At 53.0% G+C, this 26,052-nt stretch overlaps 1 protein-coding gene across 3 annotated transcripts in view; it reads right to left on the minus strand.

Moving 5' to 3' along the window:
• Positions 1-26,052, minus strand: part of TCOF1 (treacle ribosome biogenesis factor 1) — a 38,523-nt gene continuing 12,471 nt past the window's right edge. Inside the window, exons 7-18 of one of the 3 annotated variants that reach the window (XM_077824193.1) lie at positions 25,148-25,432; positions 24,091-24,369; positions 14,476-14,650; positions 12,228-12,376; positions 10,477-10,668; positions 9,339-9,621; positions 8,944-9,029; positions 7,710-7,929; positions 5,097-5,642; positions 3,190-3,299; positions 2,381-2,417; positions 1-623 (exon numbers count right to left, since the gene is read on the minus strand). In XM_077824193.1, the coding sequence (XP_077680319.1) occupies positions 2,385-2,417; positions 3,190-3,299; positions 5,097-5,642; positions 7,710-7,929; positions 8,944-9,029; positions 9,339-9,621; positions 10,477-10,668; positions 12,228-12,376; positions 14,476-14,650; positions 24,091-24,369; positions 25,148-25,432 (2,358 nt within the window). In that variant the 3' untranslated portion in view covers positions 1-623; positions 2,381-2,384. Of the gene's footprint in view, positions 624-2,380; positions 2,418-3,189; positions 3,300-5,096; positions 5,643-7,709; positions 7,930-8,943; positions 9,030-9,338; positions 9,622-10,467; positions 10,669-12,227; positions 12,377-14,475; positions 14,651-24,090; positions 24,370-25,147; positions 25,433-26,052 lie in introns of all 3 variants that reach the window. The other 2 variants (XM_077824192.1, XM_077824190.1) reach the window with 2 other exon arrangements.

The following is a 26,052-nucleotide window of genomic DNA, read 5'->3' on the forward strand; positions in this document are numbered from 1 at the left end:
TTCCAATCAAAATCAATTTTATTTCTGTGTTCCAAAAAACAAAACCCCAAGAACGCAGCCTAGACCAACCGTGCCTTGTGCACGCTGCTGCTTGAATACAGCCTCTGACGGGACCGAGGAGGTAATACCCAGAGAACCTGGTTTTAAAGTTATATTATAAAGTGAACCCAAGAGCTGTTAGGTAGGTAGCAAAAAGACAGACCCCGTGCTCACAGAAAGATTGGAAGTTTCTCTTAAAAAATATAGCTCTGGAGAGACATTGCTGCACATCACTTCTAAGAGGGGACATGTCACACTGTAGGAGCCAGCTTCTTACTCCCTCTGTCCAAGGGGCTGCTCCGTTTGGTTACAGTGCAACGGCTGGGGGGGAGGGGGGGGTTCCGGGAGAGCACTATATACTTAAGTCCATTCCCAGCCAGGTGGTAGATGAGGCAGCAAAGTACAATGCTTGGCTCTAAAAGTCACAGTTAAAAGAAGAAGTTATAAATTAAGATTTAGAAGTTTAAGTATTATCTTTTTCTTTAAAAAAAATAATCGAAGAGCGTTTTCATCCGCCTTCTGATGAGCTTTCTTCCACCCCTTCGTCATTCATTCATTCATTGTCGGCCGTCCAAGGGAGTGCTCTATGGGGAAGAAAAGATTTTGTTATTTCTTCTCTAAGTCCATCCCACAGAGATGGAAAGGCCTATTACACGGCCACAAGGTGACCCGTTAACTCCCCTAAGCAAGGATCCCCCTTCGTAGAGGGGCAGTGCGATCTGCTCTTACATCTCCCCCGGCCTCAACTTCTTTGTAAAAGGCTTATTAATTCTAGTCCTGTCACTCACAAACCGTCAGGACAAATGAGCTTCCCTTGGGCTTGTAACCAAAAGCGAAAAGGGGCCTTGGCTTGGAATTTTGGATGCCAGATTCTCGCTCCTAGGTCTTGGTGCCCTTGTGCTAGAGAAGTGGAGCTCCAAGCTCTGAATGCATTTTGGTCCCCAAGGCGGTAGGAGGAGGTTTGAGTGTGAGCCTTGCACCTCCATCCCCCCAGCACTGGCATTCGTGGGCCACCCTGTGAACCAGCCTGTCAGTTGAGCAGGAAGTAAAGACCCCCGGAGAAAGGTCAGGAAGAGAGAGATGGACAAATTCCCCCATGACGAGTAGCACCCTCACTTCTATTGTCCAAGTTCAAACGTCCCTCAAGCTCCGAGAGGAGCGGGGGCAGAGTCCTACGCCGTTTGAATAGGGAAAGTGAGGCCAGCAGTGCAGGAGTTGCTGGCCACAAATAAAGGGCGCCAGCGGCATGCGCAGCTAGGGCTGCGAGGAAGCCGGAAAGCTGACTACAGCATTGCCAATGCTCGGGCGAGAGGCAATTCTGGCTGGCGCTGGAGCCGGCCAGGGCTGAGGAGAGAAGTGCCAGCCTGCTAGTGAATCCGAGCCCTTGGACTGGCTGGCTGTCCCACGTGCCTGCCTCCTGGGGCAGAATAACCAAATCAGAGCTGGTCAAGCTGGAGCCAAAGAGCCGAGCGGCTCAGGGTGACTCTGCCCCCTCCTCTCCTGGGAGCAGTGGGGCACCCGTGCTCCCCCTCTCTCTAGCACCTGGCCCAGGGGGGGAGGAGATCAACAATCAGAGGAGACCCGTACCACCCACAATACATTGTCTCCAACAAACAAACCCCCCCCCCCCACCCTGTGATTTTTGGCCTCTTGAGGTTGGCAGTGCTGGGACCAGAAAGGCAGTTCCCGCAGGGCGTGCCGCTGGTGACAATTAGGAACTGGCTGGAAGGTTCTGGGCCAGCCCGTAAGCTCAGGGGCTGGTGCAGAGCCAGCCAGCTGGGGAGACTTGCTTATACCTCCTGGCACTACGGCTGCCCTTAGGGACCAAAACCGCCAGGGCTCGGGGAATTCCGGATCCTGCGCTGGGAGCAGAGGCCCAGACGCGAGTCCTGCACAGACAGATCCTCAGGAGAACTGACAGGGGCCCGGCGAGCTGTCCTGTCACTACTGCTTAACTCTGTGGATCCAGTTGTTCTCAGAGCCATGCTTCGTGGTGACCCATTCCTGCTGAACTCCGTGAAAACCGAACATGTACATCAGGAGAAAAAGGTCCCATCTCGCTCTCCTCCCATTGAAAGCTTGGGCAGGACTTCAAGGGGAAAAGACTGAGCCCTGCATGGTGCTTTTTCCACACAACTTCTTCCTATGCACGGGTATGGGTCCACTCCCCCAGACAGACGGGTGTGCACCACCCCACCAGGGCACGGAGGTCGCTTGTTAAAGGCCATGTTTTAAAACAGGCCGAGTCAGGTGCCACAGAACAGCTCCTCGCCACCCAAGAATACAGGTCTCAGGGTTTGGAGTTCAAAGAGCTAAGGACAAGTCTCCATGGCCCACTTACCTTCTCACAAGGATCCCTCGAGCTCAGCATCTTTCTTCTAGGAAAAAATGGAAAGTAAAATCAGTAAAACCCCCGTATGAACTGGACCCAGCAGAGCCGAGTCTACAGCCGGCGACAGTCGCTGGAGGCTTCCTTGCTGACTCCACAGAAATGAACATTTCCTCCTCACACACAGTTTCATCGGGTGGCTGAGATCAGCTTTCCAGTTGTCCAGAGGCTTTGCTCCTACTGCTACTCCTCTCTCCTGCCTCTTTTCCCCACCCCCTCCCCTTCACCCCCTGCAGTTTTTAGCCGAATGATTCATTTCTCTCTGCAAAGTGATTGCAGAGCCTGCTGGGAAGCGCAGCCAGGGCTTCCCCACCGTGATCTCTTTGCTAGGGAGAGGCGCGAGCCCCCTGGAGCAAAGCTCTCTTTACCGGCAGGAGCAGGGCGGCGTGGAGCACTCCCCCCACACACAGCCAGGAACTCAGGCAGGAGTGAGCGAGTCTAAGCATTAGCACAGCAAGGGAAAACCCATTCCCTCCAGCTCTCAGCACCCACCCGCCCCCACGCAGGTCAGAGGGCTCGTCTGACATGAAGACCAGGTCAGTCCATCCCTCTCTAACGCCACTGACGCTGCCAAGCCTTGAAGGGGCCAGCTGTAGGGTGCAGCTCAGTCTGGCCATGCAACCAGACGCTGCTGCTGAGATGCTGGAGAAGGGAGCCACGGATGCTGATCACTTTGTGCTCTGGGTACCTGCCCACAAGACAGAGGCCAGCCCTCTCCCACCCAGCTCCGGGGGGATGGAAGTGTGTACACACCCACCCACCTTTTTTTTCTTTTTTTTGTGGGTGGAAGCAGACCCGTCCGTGCTCGCCTCCCCTCCAGATGTGGCCTTCTTGCTTTTCTTCTTCTTCTTGTCTTTCGCGGCCTTCTTCTCTGGGAGAGACAAAAGGACCGGGGTGCACGTGAAAGGGGACTGGGTCAGACACTGCTGAGAGGCGGGGGGTGGGGGTGGGGAGGTGGTCTCTGCCTCGCCCAGCAAGCCTTTGGCTATGCCCCTGCTAGCAGCTTCCCCACCCTTGCCTTGCATTGCTCCATCAGGCTAGCAACGATGGCAGTGAATGCCCAGCCCTGACGCTCAGGGCCCACCCGTGCCCGAGGGACATTTCGAGAGGGAAGCTGGAATGCCTTTGAGAGCACGCCCCGTTCTATCCCACGCTGGCGTCTCTTGGGCTGGAGGCACTGACAGGGGCAGCGGCAGCTAGGGCCTGTGCTAACATTTCAGCCCGCTCACATGGACTGGGCACAACTCTGTGGTGACACGGCCTGGGGCACATTCCCACCGCAGCTGATACTGCGAAGCGAATTGGGGGTTCTCCAAGATGGGGCATGCGTGGGGGAGAGCCAGGCTGGGAGGTCACTCACTGGCACTGAATACACATACGATTAAGAAACAGAAGAGCAACATGAGCAAAAAACTGTTCTACGAGGTCTTAATTCTTGTAGGGCTGGAGCACCCCACAAAGCCCAGCCTGGGCAGCCTGTCCATCTACCCCACACTGCGCTGCCAGGCCCCTCTCCCAGACGAGAAGTTGGATTTTTGCATGATCAAACAGGATCTGCTGGGGTTTCGATCGTCCTCTCCCTTTTCTGTCCTTTATTCTCTTAGCAGGGGCTACCTGCAGGGCAGGGGCAGAAACTGCTCTTTTACTTGGAAGTGACAAAGTGCAGCCCAGCTCCATTCTCTCTCTCTCTCACCCCCCGAGCAGCGCTAATGTCACGGAGTCATTTTCGGGGATCGCTGTGGCTCACTGCCCCGCTGGAATGTACAGTAACAATACGCAGCCAGGCAGGGCCCGCTGTGAAGAGCGGGAGTGGCAGGCTGGCGCTGTGAAGACGACAGCTCAATGCAGAGCCTTTCAAACATGGGGTCACTGACAACACCCAGCTCATCAGCACTTCTGCCATGCACTCGGGGAGCTGGCGCTGATCACAACCCCAACCTCCATCCTGCCTGGCTGGGAACTTCACCCTCCGTTTCTCAGAACATGCCTGTGGCCTTTGTCAGGCACCAGCTGGGAGCTGGCATTGCCAGCCAGCTTGGCTTCAGCCCGTTAGGGCCAGGCAGGCACTCAAAGCGCTGCAGGGTTTCACCAGTGGCCCCAGGAACAGCTCTGTACAGCTTGTAACTGGCAGCGGCTTGCCCCGTCCTCGTCGGCACGGCATGCACTAAGCCTGCTGACTGGGTCCTGCTGGCATTCAGAGTAGGGAAGGGAGGGGGCCCAGAGCGAAGGGCCGGGGCATAAGGGTATTTCTGGAGAAGGGGCGGAAGCAGACAAACTCCTCCCTCCAAGCATCGCTGCGACAGACTAGCAAGGGTAGCAGGACTGCTCTGCGGACAGATACGTGCCCGGTGCGTAAGCCAGGCAGGTGGGCAGGCCGCCGTCGGAAGCAGAGCGCGTCACTGCCCGCAGCCACCTTTTAACAGCAGAGTCGTTCTCTGACCCGGGGTAACATTTATTCAGTCGCTTGCTTAACTAGTTCAGCTCAACCCTTGACTGGATTTGGGAGTGGCAGCGGAGCCCCAAGCTAACCCTTAGGAATCAGGCCTTGGGGTGCCATTTAGGGGGTCCTGCAGTGGAGACCAGCATTGGGGTGAGCAGGGGGCACTAGCCTGTCTACAGAGGAGCGGGGACAGTCGAACCGGGTGAGGGACAGCAGCAGGGCCCTTACTTTTACTGGCTTTCTTCTTCTTCTCCTTGCTGCCGGCTGGTCTATCCCCTTTGCTTTTCTTCTTTTTGGGAGTCTCGAGGCTGCTTTTCAGCTTCTTTGGCTTGGGCTCCGCGGGGCTGCCGTCCCCTGCTGCCAGCTTCCTTTTCACAGAGGATTTCTGCTTCTTGTTCTCTTTGTCCCCATGTTTTGGTGCTTTCGCTGCTTTCAAAGCCTTGGCTGAGGCCGCAGGGGTTTTCTTCACTTTCTTCTGCTTCTTCTTCCCTCCCTCCAGCTCCCCCGGCACTGGCCCTCCCGGAGCCTTGGCAGCAGTGGTAACCCCGTCTTCGCTGTCGCTCATCGAGCTCTCCCTCTCCGACTGAGCGATGGACAGTAGAGCATACGGGGACGGCGTCCCCGGAACGCCCGCCGGACCGCCAGCATTCTGAGTCACCAACAGGGCTTTCTTTGCCCGCGAAGCTTTGTAGCTGGCGCCTCCTTCTCCCGCTTTCCCTGCCGCCGTCTCTTTTGCGGCGACCCCTTCGGCCCCAGAAGAGGACGACTTGCTCTCTGTGGACACAATTTAAAGAAGAGGATTTAGGGAAGAGATTTGGTTATGACCCAACCCACTCGAGGGAGGCTGGTGTTTAAGAGACGCCTTCAGTCCCCGCCCCCAGACACGGTAATTTGTAGGTACTTGGGCCATATAGAAATAGACACTAATCTCCCCAGAAACATAACGGTGTATTGTCACAGGGCTCAGTGAGGGGGTGTGGGGGAAGTGCATTAACTCAGAGTACAAAAGCCAGGTTTGGGCTACAAATTAAAGAGTCCAAAGGGCTCATAAGAACGTAAGAATGGCCGAACTGTGTCAGACCAGATGCTTCAGAGGGAATGAACAGAACAGGGCATTCTGGTCCCCAATGTGTGCCCTAAAAAAACCCCCAAACGAAAAACCAAACAATTTGAGAATTTTAAGTCTCTACTCAAGAGAGGCCCAGATTAAGAGCACTGGCTGGATCTGCAGGTGTACAGACACGGCTGTACGTGGGCAACTTGCACAACGACGGTCTCAAGACCATGCTCTTACGTCCCTCGACTTTGAGAGTAGATTCTAGATTACAGTGATCCCTTGCAGACATCTTGTCTGACTTCCTGATCATCACAGACCACAACACAGCTGTGTAGGGAGGATACCGACGAAACCCAACAGATCTTTCAGTCTTGGATTTCTACTATTCACTTACAACCATTCAATGGCGGTGGGGAGAAAGATTTTTAACCACACAAAAATGAGGGGGGTATGGAACGGCTGCCATATGTGGAGGAGAGATTAACAAGGCTGGGACTTTTCAGCTTGGAAAAGAGATGACTAAGGGGGGATATGATAGAGGTTGATAAAATCATGACTGGTGCGGAGAAAGTAAATATGGAAGTGTTATTTACTCCTTCTCATAACACAAAAAATAGGGGTCACCAAATGAAATGAATAGGCAGCAGGTTTAAAACAAACAAAAGGAAGTATGTTTGTACACAACGCAGTCAGTCAGCCTGTGGAACTCCTTGCCAGAGGATGTTGTGAAGGCCAAGACTAACAGGGTTCAAAAAAAGAACTAGATAAGTTCATGGAGGATAGGTCCATCAATGACTATTAGCCAGGATGGGCAGGGATGGCGTCCCTAGCCTCTGTTTGCCAGAAGCTGGGAATGAGTGACAGGGAATGGATCACTTGATTACCTGTTCTGTTCATTCCCTCTGGGGCACCTGGCTCTGGCCAGTGTTGGAAGACAGGATACTGGGCTAGATGGACCTTTGGTCTGACCCAGTATGTTCATACATTCTATTTCAATCATCCACCAAATAGCTCTGTTCCCTTGTGTTTCCCTGTGGCTGGCTCTTCCCCAAACAAACATTTCTGAATGACACGTAACAGAGAAAGCTCCATGGAAGATGTAGCAGGTGAGTATTTTGTTGGTAGCATTTGATAAAGTGATTCTTAAATCGGCATTTATCAAGTGTTGAGACATTTTCCAATCAAAAATGGTTCCCAGGAGAAGTGCAACATATATTTGAAGACAAACACCTCGCCAGTTATCAGGTTAGAGAGCTCGCATTGCTCGCTGGTCTTTGACTTTAGAAAGAATTTTGGCAACTATCACTAGAAATGTTAGTTAAACTTCGGGATTCAGAATAGCCTTGCACATGGGAGCACCCTGTAAGCTGTATAACTGAGCAGGTGTATGCTTCCCAAAACTTCCCAACCACCCCCTCCCGAAAGGATGCAGAAGCCCAGGACAAATTGCAATGTTGCTGGAGGTGTCCAGCAGGGGGCAGCAGCAGACTGTCACAGTAAAGGACACTGTGGACTTGTGATTCGCACTCTTCACCTGGACTCAGATTTCAGAGACGGAGAAGACCTAATAGATCATCTACTTCAGCCCCTGCCAATGCAGATTTGTCCCCTCAGCATATATTCTCCAAGCTCATCTGAAAGTCCCAGCTGATGGGGTTTCCACCACTTCCCTTGGAAGATTACTCCATGGTCTAGGGTGTCCGGAGCCCAGATATAGTGCACATTTAGGAGCCAGCTCTAAAGCTGTTCGGGTTTGCAAGCTAGACCATGGCCCTAGGACTAACCTGCCTTCTGTTTGGCTGCTGTCCCCTCAGCATCCGTGTCGGAGTCACTGATGTCACTCTCCGTGGCGTCAGGCAGGCCTGCTTTCCCAGGTTTGGCGAGGGTGCTGGCAACGGCGGCTGCTTTTCCACACCCCGGTTTGGGGGAGGTCAGGGAAGCAGGTTTTTGCCCTTGGGGTGCTGCTGGAGCCTTAGGAAGGCCTAGATAACCTGTGAGAAGGGACTGAAGAGCACATGTATGCTGAGTGAGACATCGTCACCGGGGCTGGACCCTCTTGCCTTCACCCAGGGCATTTTAACTGCCACCCGCAACTGCCCCTTGAGCAGCCCTCCAGGTTGGCAGGCTCCCCTCAGCTGCCCTTCGTGATCTGGGGCCACTGGAAAGCGGAGAGACAGAAGCAAAGTGCACCTACCAACACACGACACAGGGAGACCAGGGGTTTGTAGGGAGCCCACTGAACTTGGGCTCTACCCCACTGCTCCATTATTAGCCTCTCTCCTGTCCCACACCCCGAGCCATGGAGGTGGGTACAGGAGTGTGCTGGGGGTACCCCAGTGCTGGGCAGCTGGGTGGCGGGGAGTGGCACAGCTGGGGTTGCTCACGGAACGAAACCCAAACAGGGAGGTTATGTATATGGCTGCTTGACGAGTTTATGACATATGTCATAATCCACTGTATATTTGCTCCTTTGCTTTCTCCTGGTAAAACATGCCTGGGGAGGTTTTTGACCATCAGTGCATTCCTACGCTTGCATGCAAAGCTGATGCATTACAGATGTACTGCACTCCCTAGATATTACTAATAAAGGGGGTTTACTGGCTTAGACATGGGTTTAGTTACAAATACACGTTGCCGCTACGAGCACGGATAGTCTCCCTTGTTTGGCTATTTCAGTGCTGCAGGGCACCAGGCTTCCAGTACGTGCCATTTTATTCGACGGCCATGTCAGTACAGCACCAGGCAAGGGCAGAGCCGCGCTGCGATCTGTCCATCAGTGTGCAGGAGGGTCCCGAACACCCGAGTTCAAAGTCTTCTCCCCTCTCCCTCTCCATGGGAGGCACCTGAAGCCCAGCACCCTTCAACGCCCCACCCAGCCGCCGGAGCGGGTGCAACTTTAGGACTCCAGGGCGGCAGCAGCGGTTTACGCCGGTGCTGACTCTGGCCCAGTGTCTGCTCATCTTACAGAGCAGAGGAGAAAGGCAACAGCCCTAGCCCGCAGGGTACAGGACCCCTCACCTGCGAAGGCTGCTCTTCTTCCTCGCTGGACTCTGAGGAGGTGCTGTCGGCCTCCTTCGTCGCTCCCTGCTTCTGGGGCGCCTCTGCTGGAGAAGCAAAGTGCCCAGTGAAATCCTCCCACTGGTCCAGCCCAGCGCGCGCCCGAGAGCTCTCTCTGGGCGTCGCTCCCGGATACAGGCTGCAGCGGGGCTCCCCGGAGACGTGTGCTGCAGAGAGCGTCCGCTCCTCTACAAGGAGCCTGCTGCTTCTTGTCACTCACAGCCTCGTGGGTTAGCGGGACCCATCCCGCCAGCTAAGCCAGGCCCAGTGCACAGCGAACCCTCGTTCTCCATGCTGCTTGCTGGGCCGGCTGCCCCCAACCACTACTGGAAGTCCCCCAGAGCAGCATCTCTTACCAGGCTTCAGGGGCTGCTTGGCCTTGTCCTCCTCCTCCTCGCTGTCGGAGGAACTGCTGCTGTCCGGGCTCTCCCGGCCTTTGCCGGGTGCGGGGGGCACCGCCTGGCTCTGGGTGGCCCTGCCTGCAGCGTGACGTCTTGCTTTTCCTGCGGCTGCGACGGGACCTTTGCCCTTGGCAGAAGGGCTCAGCAATGCAGGGGCATTTGCTTGCGCACCCTTTCCTGCGAGGGCAGCAGCTTTACCTGAGGCAGCCCCATGCTTCAGGCAGGAAGGAGGAAGGGGCTGAGGGCAGGGAGAAGAAAACAAGGAACATTTTAGACAAACTGGGGGTAGGGGATTCATAATTTCCCTGAGCTTTCCAGAGCATCCAGCGTACCCCGAAGGCTGGGAGCTCTTATGGTGAGGGCCTAGATGATCAGGGGGATGGGGGGGAATCTCTTTCACACAGCTCATGGACAAGTCACTTCACCTCCGTGACTCAGTTTCCCCATGGGCACAATGAGGAAAATGCCACCTGCCTCACCGGTGGTGCTGAGGAAGCTACGATACCTGAGGCAATCTGTAAAAGGAGTGAAGATCCTCAAATCGAAGGTGCTACCAAACCTCAGAGTCTCCTCAGTATCAGAGGGAGGAGAAAGCCCTCAGGGACGCAGCTCGTGCCCGCTGCTCTGGCTACCCCTCAGTCTGTGGCTGGGGGCAGCAGCAGCTCAAATCAAAGACAGATGGAGAGGGAAAGAGATGGTCTGGTCACTCCAGATCTTTAGTGTAAAGAGGTGCAGGGGAAGCTACAAGACAGCACTGACGTGAGCCCGGAGCCATTATCTGGGAGGCGGCCAGCAAGACAGGCCTGCGGGGAACTGCTGAGAGCTGAAAAGGAAGTTTTCAGCAGGGCGCTCTTACCAGGAAAGAGCCAGTTTGAGGGGGAGAACTGCAGCCTTCTCAGTCAAGGCGACAGGGATTTCTTTCCCCCCTTGCATTGGGGTAACTGTGCTTACCGTGGCTGTTAGAGTCGCACTGCAAGCCCCAGCCAGCCTCTGGAGGACACTCCGCCAGTCCAGGCCCACAGGCTCCACCAGATCTCCTTGCAGCGCCGCACGTGGCTCTGCACACCCAGCATTTCTTTCTTACCTGGCTTACCGGCTTCTCTTCCTCCTCGCTGTCCGAGGAATCGGAGCTCGAGCTCTCGGGCGCTTGGCCAACTGCGGCAGCAGCTGGCTTCACAGGGCTGCTGGCCACTCTGTTGGCCCCTTTCCCAGTGGGCAGCATGGGCCCGGCCGTGCCCAGAGGCTTTGCGGCTGGGGCAGGTTTAGGTTTCACCTGGGCCAGTTGCTAGGCCAGACAAGAAAGGAGGAATGTCAAGATAGCATGGTGACTTTTAAAGAAATACAGCAACAGAGTTGAGGAGCCTGGAAGTCCAGGGAATTAGACCCCATTTTGCAGGAGGACAATGCATAGCCAAGTAAGCCTCTGTGCTCAGATCCCAGGCTGATGGGGACATACCGAGATAGAGAACAGGACACCAGCCCCCTGGGAAATGTGCTCTCCCTCTCTTTTCATACACCCCACGTGGTTTACAATGATGATTAACAAGAATGTGTAGCATTTCATCACAGCCCAGGCCTATCACTTCCCCACATGGGAGGCAGTGGCCACCGGGGGTTGACGGGACAGCCCTGGAAGGAACACCATGCTCCGGGGAGGTAGACTATTGGCAGAAGCAAGTGAATACAAAGAGAGGAGGGCAGGGGAAGCGATCAGTCTCCTGGTGTCAGTTACAAGCCAGGCTACGTGTGCAGCCTCCCACACCCAGCAGACACCCAAGCTTCTACGTGCCAGGGCTCCGTGGGATCTCGCAGGCTTCTCGGATAGGACATCTGGTGCGAGATGCCATCCAGGGGGTTGTGGATCCAAGGTGTCTTTAAACATTTTCGGCTGTGATTTAAAAGCTCAAAAATCACAGTGACTGCTTTTACGTACCTCTAAAATATCAACCCTCTTAATAAAGGAGCCCTTGTGCCAGCCTGCCAGCTGGGGAGCACACAGCTTTCTGGTCATCCACAACACAGGGGCATCCTGTTTCTATCCCCGAATCCCAACAACAGGGCCAACTAGGCTGGCGCTTTGCACGGCACGGACGCTTCTGGGAACGGGATGGTGAGCACCTAGCCCCTCTCCCAGAGGCCAGCCAGCAGGTACCAACGATTTCAAACACCTGGGAGCAGAGCTGGAGCCAGGCAGCTGGAGCTGAAAGGCTGTGGGGCATATCTGGAGCACTGCGCAGTTCAGGGGGCACCGATGGGAGCGGAGAACCATGCCCCGGCCCACTAGAAGTTAGAAAAACCACTGAGGCTGCTCTTATTTATGGCAGTTTCTCCGGGGGCACGTGGGCCACCTTGCAGCACTGAACAGCTGGAGTACAGACGATTCTGGTCAGTACATCCCTGCCGGGCTTGAGGGGGCGGGGGTGGGGAGAAGAAGAGACAGGGGGTTATGCTGGTGCTACAGGGCTTGGGGACCCCTCCTGGGCTGGGGGAATTCTCCACTGTGGGGGGATCCAGCTGTTTTCCAGCTTATTTATTCTACAGGAGCGGCACAAAAAGAGGCCCATGGGCCTGTATGATTATCACTGTCACAAGGCAGCCAATCCCTCCATTGCTTCTAACCTCCGAACCCTAGCCAGGCCCCATTGGTTGCAAAGGTCCCTGTGCCAGCTGTCTGGGATCCCCAGCACTGACAGACATTTCCCAGAGCTGGGTTTCCTGAAGAGCAAGGGCTCCAGATAGAGTTTCGCTAGTCACCATTCCTCGAAACCCCAGCTCTCAAAGAGGCCAACTCAGCAGAGCTTCCTCCTCACTGCCTGACAGCCGCGTGGTCTGTTTGCTAGTTACCTGCGGGGGTACCTGATCCTCCTCAGAGTCTGACTCCTCACTGGACTCCTCGCTGCTATCTGCTGCCCCTGGTGCTTTTGGAAGAGATGCTGGAAGGGCCTGGGCCTTCTTGACGCTAGTCAGCTGTCCTGCAGCAGCGGTCTTCATTGCTGAAAGAGGTCAGAGAGAAACCAAGGGTAAGACTGCAGGCTGTTTATAGGAAGATAATGGCTGGAGAGACGAGGGAGGTTGCCGATGCTTCAGTGTTCCGATTTTAGCCTGGGAGAGAAAACCCTGCTGGAAGGGGAGAGCTGCTAGAAGACAATGATTTCCCTTCCTAACACCTCCTTCTCCGCAAGATTTCTCTTGCTGCCCCCAGGCCCTGGCTTTCTCTTCAGTACGACTGAAGGGGCCCAACAGGGCATGGTGCGAGGGGTGGCAGAGGGATGGAACAGTTGGGAACGCCACGACCATGCCAGAATAACTGAGCTCTGGAGCTGGAGAACCCTTCCCTCCCGCCTTTGTGCGAACAGACAACCACCACCAGAAGCCGGCAGGAATCAGTAGTGGAAAATGTTAGCAACTGACAGCTGAACAATGCCCTGTGCAAAGCCTGCTGGAGGCTTCTGTTTATTTCCTAGGGGGCTGCTGTCTTCCATATCCCACAAACCCTCCCACCCTGACAGCTGGGGAGAACGTCAGCTACTTTGGCTACTAATAAAGCTGACTGGGAGGGTTTCTGCCTGTTTCCTGGCAGCAGTTACACCAACAAGCAATAGAGGCCAGCCGGCCTATTGCCTGGTGCTTCCACTAGCCCCAGAACACAAACCAAGGGGGTGTCGGAGGTCTGGACAGCCGTGCAAGGGCAGATCTGTGTATGCTCAGGCTATTCCTCTGCGCTATGGGCAGGCTCCACTTCTCTCAGCACTCAACCCCACGTGTACTGCTAACAAAAGCTCTCCACACCTCCCGCGGGCACAGGCCGAGTCCCGTTTTACCAGCTCCCTGTAACAAAGGACTTGACATTAGCTCAAGCTCTCCCTGCAGGAAGGTCCTGCAATAGCCATCTACAGGTGCAAGACTTCTTTGTAATGAAATCGTTCCCTCCGGCATCCTCCTGCATCCAGGCATCAACTGCTGAGATGCCAGAAATAACTTCTGGTTGCTCATGTCACGAAACCCAGCAACAGAGACGAACCAGCCTGGAGCATGCGTTATCTGGGCCTCTGCACTGCAAACAGGGACATTGCTGTGCAAAGACCACAGCCACCTGGTGACCACTGAAGGTTCATGTCCATGGAAGGGAGGAGATGGGTCAACTGAAAACAGCAAGAGTCAACTCAGACAGTCATCAAGCCCCTCCATTTACTGGGTTCCCATGGGTTGTCCCAGTGCTGCCCCAGCACGCCACTGGCCACACCCCGAGTTTCCTTTGCAGGTCTAATGACAGTGGCCCTGCATCTTCCCGGGGGACTTAGACCTTGCGCTCTCTGGGCCTTGTAGCTGCAGAGACGCCGGAAGACTCTGGAGACGGGGGCAGCAGCAGGGAAGCAGGAGAAGATATGTATTCTGCCTGGGAGGCTCCTCTGCATTTTCGGTGATCTTCCTCTATCCCCACTTCAGACATAACCATGTCCTCGTGAGACTCCATGTTGTAGCCAGCCCCGGCCCACTCCAGGACAGCTGCCAGGACTCCCTTCCTACCCCTTCATCAACCAGAGTGGTGCAAGACTTCCTCGCCTGATCCAGGAGGAATGGGGATGACAAAACTCCCCCAGGCCACACAGGAGGGGAGAAGTGTGGCTTCATTCATTACTAGTAATTTCTTATAGTAATTCATTCATTACTTCATTCATTACTAGTAATTTCTTCCATCCACGAATCTCAAAGTGCTTATTAATTATTACGCCAAGGCTCCTCCCTCCATCTGCATACACTGGGGAGTATGTTAGCAGCTGACCCATGCTGGAAGGAATAGAAAACAGAACAAAATAACCCCCCGTACCCCCAAAAAACCCAACTCTTGTGCCAGTTTGGAAGGACACTCTAGAAGAGACAGGAGGGAGTTGCACGGACAGGTCTTGCTAACATCAGCTTCAAAGCGACTGGCAAAGTCTGCATCCCCTGGCAGTTCAGAGCATGCCTGGTGATGGCTCTTAGGGGGCAGCCCCGTCTAGAACACACTAGCTGCTCAAGCCGAGAAGAGAAGCAAACCCCGTGAGTATGGAGGAGAGAGGCCCTGAATACCAACGGAAGGCTAGAATCTTACCAGCGTTAGAAGGCGGTTTCTGTGCTGCCTCGTCCTCCTCGCTATCTGATGACGTGCTGCTCTCGCTCTCAGAGTCCTTGCCCTTCAAGGCACCTCCAGCTGCTTTCCCGGGGCTCCCAGCTTTACCCACCAGGCTGGGCTTGATGCCAGGGGAAGGCTGAGGAGTTGGTAATCTCTTTAAAAAACAAACAAAAAAACCAACAACACTGAGCCAGGGTTTGTTTCCTACACCCCATATGCTGCTGTGATAATTTAAAATGCTCCCTTTATCCCCAAAGAACATCACAAGTTTGGAGATGGATCATGCCCGAAACCAGTGAAATGCGGCTACCTCTCTTGGGTGGGAGGCAGCAGCTGTTTGCAGCAGAGAGAAACACCACCCAGCAGTTCAGGCAAGAAGTATACCGTATCCAACTGGAAGAGCGCAGGGAAAACTTGAGGGGAGGCCATATTTCGCTAGAAATTAATCAGGCCACCAGGGTTAAAACCCCTACTCTTTCAAAAAGGACCAAGGGATCTTTAATGACCAGGGGTTCAGCACCTCATTATCATGTCTCATCTGACAACTGTACCAACTGCACGGCACTATCAACAGGCCAAAACAGGGCAGCTTGACTTGGAAGGGAGAAGGCCAACTACAGAAAACCCCCACTGCCTACAGGGGCTAGATGTCCCTTGGAGACTGCTCCCTTGAACACTGACTGTCGGACCCTGGGGGCTTGTGACACTTTGAGGGACCCGAGCACAAGGTGAAACGACTGCAAGAGTCCACCATCACAGCAGCTGCCTCCTGGACACAGCATTAGAGAGGCGTTTAAGGGAGACAGTGTCGCATCGTTCCTAGGAAGCACTTTGTCCAGAACGTGAGCAATTCATTTGCCCATGAGCCTAAATAAGCAGCTGTGCAACTCGAACATGGCACTTGGGTTGTACAGCAGCTGGCCGTGTTTGGATTTCTGTGACTCAAGGCAGCGTGTGAGCCGCGTCTCAGGGTCTTGTGCAGCTGATGAGTTGATGCAAAGAGGTACCAGTTATTCTGGCACGTGAAAAAATTATTCCAGACAGGTCTGATCTTCTGCCTCCCATGCGGCCCAGAGAGAGCTTCCATGCTCCTCTCACCCTTTGGCTGCTTGCAGAGGGTGTGCTAAAGAGAGGAAGTCCCACTTGCAGGAAGTTCGGGAGACTACCCCACCCTCTGGGGCTCTTCAGGGCCGGTGAGGCTCTGCACCCGCTCAGGCACGCAAACACGGCCTGATCTTCACATGCTGGGCTGAACGCTCAAGCACCAGTTTGCTCTGGCAGCGCAAGAACATAACTATGGCCATGCTGGGCCAGCCAATGGTCCACCTGGCCCAGGATCTTGTCTCCCCACAGTGGCCGGTGCCAGATGCTTCAGAGGGAATGAACAGAACAGGGCACTTGTTGAGTGATCCATCCTGTGGTCCAGTCCCAGCTCCTGGCAGTTGGATGTTCAGGGACACTCCGTTTGCCAGGCACAGTAGGAGCAGAGAGCCACCCAACCTGCCTGTGACCCACTTTTGGGGCGGTGTCCCATGGCCTGGGAGCCATCACCAGAGCTCTTCTCAGGGAAAATGGAGCATGACACTATCCCCTCCCCCAGCATTCATTCCCTTTACTCCGCGTGCCGGACTTAGTACACGGGCTCTCCCTCAATACCAGTGAAGAGCTAGAACATCACAGTCGTTCTGACAGCCTGAAGGGGTGGCTGCTCCTTGCCAATGGCCAAGAGCCCCAGGTTTGCAGCTTCGTGAGATGGAAGACTGTCAAACCTGGCTTTCTGGCACGGCCCTGGGGCAGCGTTTACTGCATTTAAACCAGCTGCTGAACAGACGTCAGTATTGGAGAGTTTACCCATTACAGAAGGGGCTCTCCAAACAAGCCAGGCATATCCAGGCTCTGCACATAGACACTGAAACCTCCACAAGGACGAGAGAGGAAAACAAACTGGAGTCTCTGTTTTGTTTTGGTTAACATGAGTCACTAACTCCTAGAGAGGGGCCAGCTTCTAAATGGCAAATAGAGAGCGTTATTGGAAGCGGATGTAGGGATTTAAATGAATCACCTACTTGGGAACACACCAGACTCCTCCCTACTCAGACACCAGCACTTGCGGGATATTGGATCTAGTCTAAGTCATTTGCCTCCAACTTCCTAGTGACAGGACAGACTCTCGCTCACGTTCAGAAAGCGAGCCCATGTATAACAAGGACGTATTAGGGAACAGCTCAAAGACCTGGAAGACAATCAGATAGCAGCATCTGGACACTATGTAAGATTATTTCCCTAAAACGGCCGTGGTATCATTTCTACAGGGCTGCCACGTCCTAGTGACTGAGCCCAGGCAGGGCTTGGCTGAACTTCGCCTGGCTGTAAAACGCTCCCAGGTGAGCTGTGCAGAACACGATCCAGGCCAGCATGTTTTACGGACCCAGGAGACTGGAAGAAGCCTAAAGTAAAGGGGTGGAGGAGCAGTCTGCCATACTAGAGATGCTGGTACCTGGGAGAAATTCAAGAGTAACTACAGATTGAGCTTCTTGTCCTCTCCTCCCTCGCTTCCTTTCTCTCTCTCTCTCTGCTGGCCTACAAATAGCTCCTGGCCCAGCGGTGGGAGCATGCCAGAGTTGAATCACCCCTCTACCCCCATGCTCTTTAGTTTATTTGCATAATGCAGTGAGTCAGACAGCGAGCATGCTCCCCAGAAGCTGTATCAGTCACACGCCAAATCTCGCCTACCGGCATGCACAGGAAGCACCCCCAGCATACCAACAACAAGCTCAGTAACTGGGATGTGCCACGACATAAAGGAATAAAGACTGCCGCTCCAAGGTATGAGCTTAGGACGCAGTCATGCTTCATCTCCCCAAAGGATCTAGTGGACTATCGCCTCAGCACTGAGTCCAGATAAAAGCTCACAGCCAAATTTTCCGTCATGTCCATTAATACTACATGGCTCCATTTCTGGGTGCCGACAGGAGACGTAGACTCGCTGCACGTCTAAAGTGAGGCACCGGCACATCAGTGTACCCATATGACATTTTTGGACTTATTGCACAGGTGGGTTTGGAAAGTCTGAAAGAAGCAGGAGCCTGGAGTTTCTTCAAGGTCAATCTTGTTTGCTTCCCCATTGCACCGGGAAAAAACACATACACCAAAACACCACCTTTGCAAACAAATGTCTTTGACTAAATAATCCTAAAATCTTCAGCGGTAAACATACTAAATAAGCAGTTTGATGTAGAAATGATGTTCATTTTAATTGTGCTAATCCGCCCCTGCAGTGAAAGATGAAGCAGCTTGCAATTCTCTGTACCTGTCTGGATCTCGCTTAGAAGCGATCGGAAGCTGCAGGATACAGTAAGTCAGTGGTTAAATATAGGCCCAAGTACTTCATGTTCTCCATCTGCCCAGAGACGTTCCACTGGGAGAGCCGGATTGTGGACACAAAAGGGCAGAATGCCTACTTCCATTCCAAGTCCTTGGCTGCTGGCATCATGAAAGCCAGCCCATTTTGGTTACAGCCTTTCTCGGCAGCAGCGACTGGTACGTGGGAATCCCAAATTTGCAAACAGTGGCAGAAGGAGATATGAAATCCTTTAAATCGCCCTTCACTAAGAGAGACAGCTACTTCTGCCTGGGATCTGTCCGAGAGGAGAAACTCGGAGTGCGGCTTTAGGGGGGCTGTGTTGGTGAGTGTCTGTTGCAGGGACAGTTTGTCAGTTTGACCCTGTGCTTGATTGTTTGAAAAGTGTGAATTGGGAGTGCTTTGTTCCAGGTGAGCCTTGAGTGGGCCTGACTGTTCTAAAAAGCCAGTCAGCTGCGAACCAGGGGAGCGGTGAATAATGGAGAGGCTAACAGAGGGAGTTGGCCTCTGAGTTCGCCTGGGGAGAGCCCACTGAGGCTTTCATCTTGCAGGCTTCTCCGAGTAGTTACTACAGCACCTGATGAAGCTCTTAGAAGGAAGGTCATATGGATGGTGAGTGTTCAGCTGTTGTTACTGGCACAGGATGTGCCATGTTTGTCGTCTTTCTTCCACAGGACAGAAGCGACTTTGTCTGTACAAAGTGCAATCTGGTCTCCATATTGGAAGAGAAGGTTCAAGGTCTGGAGAAACAAGTATCGACCCTGCGTTGCATAAGAAAAACTGAAGATTTCCTGGGCAGACATCAGGATATGCTTCTACGGACACAATGTTCTGAAGATTCAGAGCAGACTGAGCAGTGGGGACAGAAGGACGGTGAAGAAATTTGGCAGCATGTGACCTCCAGAAGAAGAAAGGGGAGCGTCCATGTACCAGCAATGCAGATACAGGTAAGGAACTGTTTTCATGTTCTCTCCACAGGTACTAATGCAGAGAGTGGACTAGATGATACATCTGAGGGAAGGGAGCAGAAGGAGACTCTGCCGATTGGAAGGCATGAGATGCCCTGTCCTAGGGATGTGGTTCCTCGACCACCGCTCCCAAGAGAAGGAGGCAGGTGGTGGTCCGGGACTGTCTCCTCAGGGGGACTGAGTCATCTATTTGCCGTCCTGACTGGGAAAACCGAGAAGTCTGCTGCTTACCAGGAGCTAGGATTCACGATGTGACGGACAGACTGTGGAGACTCATCAAGCCCTTGGATCGCTACCCCTTTCTGCTTCTCCATGTAGGCACCAATGATACTGCCAAGAATGACCCTGAATGGATCACTCAGACTCCATGGCTCTGGGAAGAAGGATAGAGGAGTTTGAGGCGCAAGTGGGGTTCTCGTCCATCCTCCCTGTGGAAGGAAAAGGCCTGGGTAGAGACTGTCGAATCGTGGAAGTCAATGAATGGCTACGCAGGTGGCGTTGGAGAGAAGGCTTTGGATTCTTTGACCATGAGATAGTGTTCCAAGAAGGAGGAGTGCTAGGCAGAGACGTGCTCTACCTAACAAAGAGAGGGAAGAGCATCTTCGCAAGCAGGCTGGCTAACCTAGTGAGGAGGGCTTTAAACTAGGTTCACTGGGGGAAGGAGACTGCCCTGAGGTAAGTGGGGAAGTGGGATACAAGGAGGAAGCATGAGCAGAAGAGTGCAAGAGGCGAGGGCTCCGGCCTCATACTGAGAAAGCGGGATGATCAGCGAGTTATCTTAAGTGCCTATACACAAATGCAAGAAGCCTGGGAAACAAGCAGGGAGAACTGGAAGTCCTGGCACAGTCAAGGAATTATGATGTGATTGGAATAACAGACTTGGTGGGATAACTCACATGACTGGAGTACTGTCATGGATGGATATAAACTGTTCAGGAAAGACAGGCAGGGCAGAAAAGGTGGGGGAGTTGCACTGTATGTAAGGGAGCAGTATGACTGCTCAGAGCTCTGGTATGAAACTGCAGAAAAACCTGAGAGTCTCTGGATTAAGTTTAGAGCATGGGCGACATTGTGGTGGGAGCCTGCTATAGACCACTGGACCAGGGGGATGAGGCTTTCTTCCGGCAACTAACAGAAGTTACCAGATCGCAGGCCCTGGTTCTCATGGGAGACTTAAATCACCCTGATATCTGCTGGGAGAGCAATACAGCGGTGCACAGACAATCCAAGAAGTTTTTGGAAAGCACAGGGGACAATTTCCTGGTGCAAGTGCTGGAGGAACCAATTAGCGGCAGAGCTCTTCTTGACCTGCTGCTCACAAACCAGGAAGAATTAGTAGGGGAAGCAAAAGTGGATGGGAACCTGGGAGGCAGTGACCATGAGATGGTCGAGTTCAGGATCCTGACACAAGGAAGAAAGGAGAACAGCAGAATTCAGACCCTGGACTTCAGAAAAGCAGACTTTGACAACCTCAGGGAACTGATGGACAGGACCCCCTGGGAGAATAACATGAGGGGGAAGGAGTCCAGGAGAGCTGGCTGTATTTTAAAGAATCCTTAGAGGTTACAGGGACAAACCATCCCAATGTGTAGAAAGAATAGTAAATATGGCAGGCAACCAGCTTGGCTTAATAGTGAAATCCTTGCTGATCTTAAAACACAAAAAAGAAGCTTACAAGAAGTGGAAGATTGGACAAATGACCAGGGAGGAGTATAAAAATATTGCTCAGGCATGCAAGAGTGAAATCAGGAAGGCCAAATCACACCTGGAGTTGCAGCTAGCAAGGGATGTTAAAACAAGAAGGGTTTCTTCAGGTATGTTAGCAACAAGAAGAAAGTCAAGGAAAGTGTGGGCCCCTTCCTGAATGAGGGAGGCAACCTAGTGACAGAGGATGTAGAAAAAAGCTCATGTACTCAATGGCTTTTTTTGCCTCTGTCTTCATGAACAAGGTCAGCTCCCAGACTACTGCACTGGGCAGCACAGCATGGGGAGGAGGTGACCAGCCCTCTGTGGAGAAAGAAATGGTTCGGGGCTGTTTAGAAAAGCTGGACGAGCACAAGTCCATGGGACTGGATGCGCTGCATTCGAGAGTGCTAAAGGAGTTGGCGGATGTGATTGCAGAGCCATTGGCCATTATCTTTGAAAACTCATGGCGATCAGGGGAGGTCCCGGACGACTGGAAAAAGGCTAATGTAGTGCCCATCTTTTAAAAAAAAAAAAAAAAAAAAAAAAAAGGGAAGAAGGAGGATCCGGGGAACTACAGGCCAGTCAGCCTCACCTCAGTCCCTGGAAAAATCATGGAGCAGGTCCTCAAGGAATCAATTCTGAAGCACTTAGAGGAGAGGAAAGTGATCAGGAACAGTCAGCATGGATTCACCAAGGGCAAGTCATGCCTGACTAATCTAATTGCCTTCTATGACGAGATAACTGGCTCTGTGGATGAAGGGAAAGCAGTGGACGTGTTGTTTCTTGACTTTAGCAAAGCTTTTGACACGGTCTCCCACAGTATTCTTGCCAGCAAGTTAAAGAAGTATGGGCTGGATGAATGGACTATAACAGTGGTCCCCAATGCAGTGCCCGCAGGCACCATGGCACCCGCCGGGGCATTTATGTGCACCTGCCTACTGACAAGGGAGCGCTTCTGCTGGACAACCCGCTGCCGAGGAGCGCGGCCGCCGGACAACCAGCCGCTGAAATGCCACCCAGAAGCAGCGTCATCGAGAAGCATCGCCGCTGAAATGCCACTGCTTCTCAGCGGCATTTCAGCGGCGACACTTCTCAGCAGCATTTAGGCAGCAACGCTTCTCGATGACGCTGCTTCTCGGCGGCATTTGGGCAGCTGGCCCGCCACACTCTTCTGGGAAGATGAATATGCTATTACAACAGAAAGGTTGGGGACCACCGGACTATAAGGTGGATAGAAAGCTGGCTAGATCGTCAGGCTCAATGGCTAGTGATTAATGGCTCCATGTCCAGTTGGCAGCTGGTATCAAGTGGAGTGCCCCAAGGATCGGTCTTGTTCAGTATCTTCATAAATGATCTGGAGGACGGTGTGGACTACACCCTCAGCAAGTTTGCAGATGACACTAAACTGGGAGGAGAGGTAGATACCCTGGAGGGTAGGGATAGGATACAGAGGGACCTAGACAAATTAGAGGATTGTGCCAAAAGAAATCTGATGGGGTTCAACGAGGACAAGTGCAGAGTCCTGCACTTTAGGACGGAAGAATTACATGCACGGCGACAGACTAGGGACCGAATGGCTCAGCAGCAGTTTGACAGAAAAGGACCTAGGGGTGACAGTGGACGAGAAGCTGGATATGAGTCAACAGTGTGCCCTTGTTGCCAAGAAGGCTAACGGCATTTTGGGCTGTATAAGTAGGGGCATTGCCAGCAGATTGAGGGACGTGATCGTTCCCCTCTATTCAACATTGGTGAGGCCTCATCTGAAGTACTGTGTCCAGTTTTGGGCCCCACACTACAAGAAGGATGTGAAAAAATTGGAAAGCATCCAGCGGAGGGCAACAAAAATGATTAGGGGACTGGAACACATGACTTATGAGAAGAGGCTGAGGGAACTGGGATTGTTTAGTCTGCAGAGGAGAAGAATGAGGGGGGATTTGATAGCTGCTTTCAACTACCTGAAAGGGGGTTCCAAAGAGGATGGATCTAGACTGTTCTCAGTGGTAGCAGATGACCGAACAAGGAGTAATGGTCTCAAGTTGCAGCGGGGGAGGTTTACGTTGGATATTAGGAAAAACTTTTTCACTAGGAGGGTGGTGAAGCACTGGAATGCGTTACCTAGGCAGGTGGTGGAATCTCCTTCCTTAGAGGTTTTTAAGGTCAGGCTTGACAACGCCCTGGATGGGTTGATTTAGTTGGGGATTGGTCCTGCTTTGAGCAGGGGATTGGACTAGATGACCTCCTGAGGTCCCTTCCAACCCTGATATTCTAGGATTCTGCCTCAAGTAGAGTATTCTCCTCAACTAAAGACATTGTGGGGAAAATGCATTCTTCACCTATTACTATTGCTAGAAGGGCCAAGTCTCACTGGTATTGCACAAATTCATGATGCAGCATAAATTGCCCCTTTCCCCGACAACACCCCTCGTTCTGAACCAGCATTAGGATTCGAATCGCAGTGTAGAAATGCTGAGAGACAGACAGACTGGGATAGCGCCAATCACTCAGAGAAGTTCCCTGAGCCAGCAGACCAGGACAATCCAATGTAAAAGCCAACATGCAGAGCTCATCAGACTCCCACTCCTCCACACCAAATGGGCACAGAGAGAGAGAAAACTCTTGGAGACACAGGGGGAACTAGGTCACAATCTTGCACACACCATCAGACTACGCCTTGCTGGGGTGCCATCTTCAGGAAGACTGAGCGAGCACTTGGGGCCACCATTGATAAGGATGCGCCCTACCAGTAATGACTCCCACGGGCAGTGCTCTCTGCCAGATTAATCATGAGCAACTGAGAAGTGCCAATCCACTCCGTGTGGATTCCTGCCTTGCTAAACACTCAGCCTGACCCCGATCCCACTGGAAGCAATGGAAGTTTTGCCATCAGCTTCAGTGGGAGCTGGTTCCGGCCCATGCAAGCGTGAGCAGACTTTCTGTGCACACAGAAAGCAAGCCCAGGCTGCTTGTGGCCCCATACGTATCCATTCTGGGACCTATGTCATGAGTTCCAGTCAAAAGGAAGCAAGAGGGGAAGGCTCCGACCAGCTACTATTCATATGACAGACCAGCGTCATTGTTTGGATGCAGGCAAATGAACTGTTTCACTCTGGAGTTCTCCATGTACAGTTTTTGCTGGTTTGGCTCCTCACACTGCTGAAGAATGGGAGATGTTTTAAGCCAAGTGATACTATGCTACGGGCGCCTCCCCCCGGCCTTGGCTTGTATTTTATTGTAGCGTTTGCAATGACTTCTGTTTGATCTTATTGGCAGAAGCCAGTTCTTTGGCAAAGCCAAACAAGTTCTACAAAGGAGCCAGAGAATTCAGTAACTATAAACTAGTCACTTGGAAACAGCTGGCCTTTAAAAGATGCATTAAAGCAGAGGGCCATCAAATCAGAAAACAATTCATAGTAGTTCTACAAAGCAAAGATGGAGGAAGGTGAAGGGATACCTTGCACAGGGCTGCAATTTCATGTATCAGAAAGATTTAGCATCCTAAGCATAGCAGTACGAACAGCCAGACACTAACACAGCCATCACCAGCATCTCAGAACCCAACTGGAGGCAATAATTACAAACCTTCTGGCTTATCGGCACTGGGGGTGCCTCGTCCTCGCTGCTCGATGAGTCGCTGCTCTCCGAGCTTTCTTCTGGCTTTGCACCCCCAGCAGCCTTTGCAGCGGTTCTGGTTGTTCCAGGCCCCACGTTGGCCTGGCTGGGCACAGCTGGTTTTGAGGGCTGCTTCCGTGGAGCTGGAGTCGAGGCTTTTGCTGGAGCTGTCTTGGAGGATGGAGGAGCAGTTGAGGTACTTTTCACTCGTGTCGCTGTGGCCTGGGGAGCTTTTGCAGATGAGTTGGTCTAGAGCCAAGAGACAAGACCAGAATAAACACAACAGGAATCCCTGACTCGGGGTGGGGAGATGCGTCTTCCCACGATAAAATATAAGGGATCAAGATGTAAATCTGGGAAGCAACTGCAAAAAGTGGTAAGGCTGAAAATGCCAAGAGAGGATGGGGGACTAGTGTGGCGAGCCAGGCGTCCCTCGTCAGTCCTCCTGGCCACTGGAAGAAATCTCCTAGAGTGAGGGAGCAATGACTGAAATTCCTCAAAAATCTGCTGTGTAACTGGTCACAGCGGCAAACAAACAAACAGTGGGGGGAGAAAAGGCTGCCTACTGCACAAGAACATGAACGGCTCTGTTTAACATGCACCATGGCACAGGAACCAATGGTGAACAGGACCAAGCCTCCCCTGCCCAGACACAAAAGCAGCAGAAATCAGGTAGCGCTAGAGTTTGCAGATATTGCAGATCCAACACTCAGCTGTGAATTGCCATCTTTCCATGGATCAGATATAGAACTCGGAAGGGTTAGAGTAGAATTTTCCTTTCTTGGGTGGAGAATGCCTGTGTTGGATTTTGGTTAAAAGCACTCGTGCAACTTTTGTCTGTTGAAATCAGCACACTTCATTTTCAACTGGTCGCTTGAAGTTTACAGTGGAAACAACCTGGGACCATTAACTACCCTGTTGCAAGTGCCAGCTTGCTGTGCACGGTGCCCCTTTTACAAGGTTGCCATTCATAGCATCCCCAGGCCTCGGGACAGGTGTGAGGGATGATCGGCTCAAACTGACCCACCTGTGCTGCTGATGTGGCTTCCTCATCATCACTGTCCGACGAGTCGCTGCTCGCAGAGGTGTCCTCTGCCTTTGCACTCCCAGCAGCCTTTGCAGGAGCGGTCACCTTTGCAGGAGCGGTCACCTTTGCAGCTCCAGGTTTGCTCTGGGTTGGTGTATCTACTGTTGGCATCCATGGAGCTGGGTCAGACACTTTCCCTGGGGTCCTCTTGGTGGGTGCTGGAGTGGCTGGCGCGCTTTTCACTGGTGTTGCGTTGACCTGCGCTGCTTTCACAGCTGGTTTTGTCTGGAGACGAGAGAAGAGACTCACTGAGGAGGGGTATGGAACATCTGTGCAGGAGTGGGGGTGGGAGGAAGCCGAAAGGCAGTCAGGGGGCGAGGTTAGCCCAGGGCACAGGCCTTGATCAGGGGGTGGGATTAGCTACAAACGAGGGTCCCCCACTCTACAGCTATACCACAATTCAGTGCAAGGCCCCTGGGTCAGGCAGCAACTGGTGACTCTGTGGTAGGTTAGTTTACACTAGAGATGGCGGTTTGGGGACTTTCGTTTCACCAGCACAACAGGCTGCGTCAGTCATTTTACACTCTCTGGGTTCTCAGTATCCCACATGTCTGCATCAAGTGCATCCTACAGGTCAGAGCGGCTCAGGGTTTGCTCCTCCCTCTGCTCTAACCCTCTAGTGAGAGAGCGGGACCCAGACTTTCCCTCTGGAGCTGACAGAGGCTGGGAGGTGCTGTTGGGTGGGGTGGGGATGGGTCTGTTTCCTCAGTGCCCTGGCTTCAGAGAAAACTGTTCCTAGTCCCTGCCCCGCTGTCAGTCTGGGGAAGGGCCTTAACAACACACAGCCCTGGGAGGTTAGAGGATGTGTATGGGTGGTGGTGGTGGGGAATGCTCAAAGCACTCAG

This window comes from Eretmochelys imbricata, chromosome 8, assembly GCF_965152235.1.
Source record: "Eretmochelys imbricata isolate rEreImb1 chromosome 8, rEreImb1.hap1, whole genome shotgun sequence".
Taxonomy (NCBI): domain Eukaryota; kingdom Metazoa; phylum Chordata; order Testudines; family Cheloniidae; genus Eretmochelys; species Eretmochelys imbricata.